Below are 6,061 nucleotides of genomic sequence, written 5' to 3' on the forward strand. Positions count from 1 at the left end.
CTCTTTAAAACTACTTCTTTACAAGTCTTTGGTTCGAAGTAAACTTGAATACGCCGCAGCTATATGGGACCCTGGTATAACACTTGCGTCATCACTTGAAGCCATTCAAAACCGTTCTGCTCGATTCATACTGCATAACTATCACCGAACATCCAGCGTATCAGCAATGAAATTCAATCTCTGCTTACCTGATCTCTCTCTTCGCAGGAAAGTGTCACGCTTGTGCTTATTTCACAAGATCCATTATCTTAACACGTCAATGCGCCAGCTTTTGTTAATACAACCGTCTTATATCTCATCGCGCGTCGACCATCGATATAAAGTTGGCATTGCTCACTGTCACACATCACGTTTTTTTCAGTCTTTTTTGCCCAAAACGTCACTGGACTGGAATCGCCTTCCCGCAGCTGTAGTCGAGATTGCCGAGAGCTCTGATTTTCGAATTGCTGTCTACAATTATTTTTTGCATCCTCTATAACTCCCTTGTTAAGTGAATTTGTTTGTGTATATATTGTTTCAAATTATATTTTTGTCCTGTTTAACTCACTAGTTAGGTATATTTCTTTTGTTTGTATATTGTTGCTATGCCCACCCCCCTTCTGTAATGCCTTCGGGCCCTGAAGGGTATCAATAAATAAATAAATAAATAAATAAATAATCTTCTCGGAAAATGGACCTCGAGCGTCGTTCAAGAACTTGGTACTTTTCGTGGTTTCTAAACCTGCTTTCACAGGCAGCTGAAACAAAGATAATCATCGTTTCCAATCCTCATTATTTGTTCCTATGGCGTGCCGAGGTCCCCTGGCGATGTCAATCTTTTAGGTATCGGCTAGCTTTGGGTGTTTTTTTTATAAATAGGAAATCATGCCAGAAACCAGGGCGTGATGGGATATTTCAGTAATCTCATTGCAAAATCTTATAAGCATAAACTTTCACACAAAACTTATTTCCTTATAGTCGGTGACAGGCCAAGAACAAAGTGGAAGCTCCTCCCACCTCTTTTCACTTTAGCAGAGCGAATGCGGGAGAAGACGCGACCTCCTTTCCACCGTTCACTCCACTGAAGTGGAAAGGGGTGGAAGGAGCTTCCACTTTGTTCTTGACCTGTCACCGACTATAGTCATGACAGCTGCCCCAACTATTGTGCCGCAAAAAAGAAAAAAAAGAGCATTGGGCAAGATCGAAATATAGTTGTCAGTCAATTCATTTCACTCCTTAACGGCATAGGGAAAAAATGCATATTTGAAATGTTGGTTTGGGCTGTACATTCTTTGATTTTCTTTGAATGGTCTAATCCAATGGTTCTTAAATGGGGGTCCACAGACACTTTGGGGTCCCTGAAGGGCCTTTTTAGGGTCCCCGAAGCCCTCAACCGAGGATTTGTTTCTAATTGATGCTGACTGTCTTATCATTGACTGCTGTTGAGTGAGTAGGGTTGATTAGTCTATGTTTCAGAGCTTCAGAGTTAGCTTGCATGCATTTTGTTTTCTTTATTTACCCTTTTGTCATCATAATTGTCTATTATCCTACCTCCTCCCCGGTGGATCACTTTCGCTGATCCAGATGGGGTCCTCCGAAACATCACCGGTCTCTAATCTATGAGAAACAAAGTTGGATGGTTGGATGAATTTAGATTTGTTCGTCCCAGTTTGACCATGGCACAATGCGTGATGAGGCTTTAAACAAGGATATCGTCTTCTATAGCCTGGCAGTTCCCAATCTGGGTGGGTTTTAACCCTTTCACAGGTGTTTTTTTTTTCCCAAAAGATGTGCCCCAGTAGTCGGGTTCTTTTTCAAATGGATAGTACAAGGGAAGAGTGAGCGTAGTTTCTTTTTCTTTTATTATCATTATCTAATTAGAGCACATACAGTGCTTGCAAGCTGTCCAGATTGAGGAGCATTGATTGCAAATATTGAGGCCCTTCTTCGGCTTCAATGGCGCGTCCTCTTCCGCGACATTCTGGCAGTCTTGGACTCTGAACGGGAGGTACTCTACAGAGCTTCCGCATTGGATGATCAGCTCTCGTACTCTTAATTTAATTGTGAGAAAGGTTAAAAAGCTGGAAGAGCCGACGCTTCGATAGCCACTACCGCCGGAGTAGCCGACACACAAAGCGACCATCTCGTGCATATCACGTGCACAGAGCATCTAATTTTGAAACTACCAATAGCCCCAGCAAGATGAAATATGGTATAACATTTCTATAGTAGCGCATCCTGGGCTGCGCGCGGTTTCGCGTTTAAGCAGAAACTTGCAAATGTGTTAATAGCGGTGACGTTTTCCTTGTAATCGTAATTTTTTGTACCAATTCTCGCCGTGCCATTTTATGCTTGCTCAATTTCGTTTTAATGTCAAATATTTTCTCGCACGTCCCTGACGGGAATTTTTGGTCTTCCGTCACAGGAGCTGGACATGATGCAATGCCCCAAGCCATTTGTGTTCACACTGCACACATTCCTCTCGGCTAAGGTAACCCGCATGGGGCTGGTGGCGTGACGACCACCGGACAGCCCTTCCCGGTGCAGCACCGACGCGCATGGACAAATGAATGCTGCGGCCACCCCTCTCCCCCGCCCCCCCCCCAGCACTTCGCTCCTCGTGTCGGAGCAGATTGTCTTAGCAGACCTCGGTCGTCCTTCAAACGACCCTCGGGTAGCCGTCAAAGGACCTTTGTGTGACTTTCCCAAGACGTTCAAATGAGCATTCCTCCATGAGAAAGGAAAATAGTTTCGACAGAGCTTTGGACGTCTTCAGCCGCCGTCAAGTGAAAGGCAGATTTTTATTCACGGGGGAACTACGACAGCAGTTACGATTGGGTGCACAAAACCCTCGAAAGAAGAGTTCCCCACGCCGGTCATCCACTGTCAGGATGGCATTGCAAGCGCATTTTTATTAGGTTGATTTTATTCTCCTTTATGTGTGTTTGGTTTGCCCCTTATTGCTTTTGTCATGCAGTGTTTGTTCTTTAATTAACTCAAGTGCGACGAAAGTCTTCTTCCTTAGCAGTGAGCTTGGTCTTTTTGAGAAAAGCGAGGAAGTGGCACAGCCTAAAGTGACACATGTGGACAATATTAAACCTGTTGGTCCTGCGAGATGTGTCGCACCTATGAAAAGAAAAGTCACCAAAAGTTTGTTGATTGCCGCAGTACACCGTTGCCACTGATTCGAACCAGGACACTAGTCAGTTCCCTTGTCCCGGGAAATTTGCAGTGCAAGTGCTGCTGGCGACATTGCTGTTCTATAACGCGTAATTATTAAACAATTATTATTTCTAGTGGTATTAACATACATACTATTTTATCTGGCCATTTGCGAGTGTCCTGTTTTGGCTGTCAAGCAAACGGACGTTGCACGCTGTTGGCAGTTATTGTTGGGCTGGGTCGCAGGTTTGGCTTTTAGATTTTATATCCAGTTTTGGCTTTATCTGGGAGGTATTTGATGGCTATTGAACTGGTGCCTGGACAGTATATGTGGACTAGTTGCGGGCATGGGGGATTGTAGCGCGAGGAAACTGCTAGGGATGCCACCAGCCTTACGGTGTATTCAAAGAAACAGCTTTTTCTCAAACGCCTCATTGGTTTGCGACTTGCAAAGAAAATTGAGCGCAGGGCAATAATATTGTTGTGCTCTTTTATATGAAGCAAGTATGTTGACAGTCTGTAAACCTGTTGGGTTTGGCGACTAGAGTCATGGGAAAACTTGAGGCGAGTGAAGGAGCTTTGTGTGGCAGTTTGCCTTATCCCATGTATGGTGGTATGGTGGTGGTATGGGATCATTTTGGTTGGTGTGCTGGTTACCTCACTGCATTTTTACAACGAAAGGAGCAGTTGCCTTGAGCGCCAAAGAGGACTTCCTGGGGTCGGGTGGAAAACGCACCCGTGCGGGCTCCAGACGCGAGGCCTTGGGGGAAACGAGAGAGTGCGACTATCCAAAGTGACCCGTGAACCCTCACTGTTTTCTGCATTGTAGTAGCATGCATATATTTTTTCAGTGGTTGGGAACAAGTTTCTAAGTATGCTGATTGAATATGCAACTTTCTAATATATCGATATATCAGAGTGTGTGTTTTTACATCTGTTGAGTGGAGCAATAAGTGACTTAGCAGCAGTCGTTTTTTTTTTTTTTTTTTCTTTTTCTTGTGGATGTGGTTGGTTCTCTTCATCTTGAGCTGGGAAACCCAGTGAGAATACGGTAAATAGAGTTGTGGTTCCACTAGCACAAAACAATTTTGAAACCTAATTTGTACACGGTATTCCTTGTGCATAGAGAAATATTGGTTGTATGCCGGAGTGGCGTGCACGTGTGTCCCAATTTCTTAGTCTCTGTCAGTGGTGCCCTTTAAACGGGCGAGGGCACTACATATCAAGTGCCGTTGTGTTTGAGAAAAAAAAAAGACTCCCTTTTTCTTGTCGTCTCCAAGACACGGTCAGTGGGCGTCTTGAGTTGCAGCGTGCGGCCGGTGCGCTATTTCTCGTTGCGGGGCAAAAATTAAACATTCTTGGGCGTTTCCTGTTGCACCATGACATGGTGAGGGTGTATGATCCTCAGGGCTTGCAAAACTCGGAAAAGAATCTAAACAAAGATCATTCTACCCCAAAACAGTCAAGAATGTAGAAAATGTATCCTGGAATGCAAAATGTACACTACCTGTGGGAGTAGCTGTTTCAGATAAGTACTCTGTCTTGCTCGGGTGCCTTACATGAGCCATATTTGCGTTTCACGAATGAGACAGTTTTCTCAAGCAGCATCCCAAAGTGTTTACAAGAATATGCCCCAATGTCACCGCTTGAAAGGTCTTGACTGGATCCAAAGGCTTTGGCAGCCCTACCGGCCAGACATATCATCCAACTACACCACCCAGATGGCAGCTGCACGCAGTCAGCCTCAAACAAGCGTGCAATTTAATTCCCACCATTTCATCGAGGCTACATGAATAATAATGAAGACACACTTGTCCAACAACATCCTTAAAAAATTGGCATTGCAGTGCTTACTTTGCATTCTAGCTTTTGTGGTAGGAGGTATAGGTGACAACACTAATTTTTGTGTATTTGGATGGTTTTGGGTTTTATATTAGGAAGCTACTACTGTTGTTGTATTTTCCTAACAGATTTCTTTTTTCTTCGAATGTTGAAAATCTTGGTAACATTTCCAGTCATTACCTATGTCAAGTTCACACTGTGCGCAGCTTTGAAACTTTGGAGACGACTCTCCAAGAGAATGTTTTGACAAAGATCCAGTATCGAACTTTAAAATGTAATTTTTTTTAAAATGTTGTAGCAACTAGCATAACGCAGATGAAACGATTGGGCAAGCCTGCAAAAATGAAATTGAGCTCTATGGAGAGTGCTCCAATGGTGTCGTTTCTATGCCTAGACTACGCTTGCTTTTTCTACTGGATCTAGAGAATGAACCAGTCGAGCAAAACTGTTTTTCCTCACCCCTAGCAATGTGAAGCCATTCTTGAAAAATGTGAGCATTTAGAATACTATCCGGAGGAGATTAAACTTATTGCAGGCAATTTCGGCAAACTGGCTTCCCACTTGCGGCTGGTGTCCCGTTATGTTGGATAGGTGAGGTGTTGAGCAGCATTTTCCGTACCTCATCTCTGTACCTTGTGAGTTTGTTTCTGGAGAGACTGCAATGGCCGCTGACCCAATTGGAAATAGTGTGACATCACTTGGCCTATGTGAATCGTGGACGATATATATCGGACTCCCAATGTATGTATTGCACGGGGCGAGTGTGACCTTCCTATATTTTATAATAAAAGAGGAAATGTTTGTTACAGATGACTGTAACTTGTGTGGTTGGGCTGCATGGCACCGTCTATTGGAAATGGCTGTGCATTTCATAATTTACTGCTGCAGTGAATCTGCAGTCGTAATCAAATTTCCTGACTGAAATGTGAATCTGCACATCTTTTCCCATGGGATGCTAGCCTGGTAGCAAGCAGCCTGTGGAATTGAAGAAAATGCATTGATTTCTCTCTCGTCTCATGTCTTAGTGCTGTGCTCTTGCATTATCCAACTATAGTTACCCAAGTAAAAAATTAAATAT

The 6,061-nt window shown here is 43.7% G+C and overlaps 1 protein-coding gene across 2 annotated transcripts in view; it reads left to right on the forward strand.

The window, feature by feature from the left end:
- Positions 1–5,789, forward strand: part of LOC8036309 (beta-1-syntrophin) — a 69,146-nt gene extending 63,357 nt beyond the window's left edge. For both annotated transcript variants that reach the window (XM_040207909.3, XM_040207910.3), the window contains exon 7: positions 2,405–5,789. In XM_040207909.3, the coding sequence (XP_040063843.1) occupies positions 2,405–2,497 (93 nt within the window). In that variant the 3' untranslated portion in view covers positions 2,498–5,789. The remainder of the gene's footprint in view (positions 1–2,404) is intronic.
- The last annotated feature ends 272 nt before the right edge of the window (positions 5,790–6,061 follow it).

The sequence above is a fragment of the Ixodes scapularis genome, unplaced genomic scaffold (genome assembly GCF_016920785.2).
Source record: "Ixodes scapularis isolate PalLabHiFi unplaced genomic scaffold, ASM1692078v2 PGA_scaffold9__187_contigs__length_104089568, whole genome shotgun sequence".
Lineage (NCBI taxonomy): Eukaryota > Metazoa > Arthropoda > Arachnida > Ixodida > Ixodidae > Ixodes > Ixodes scapularis.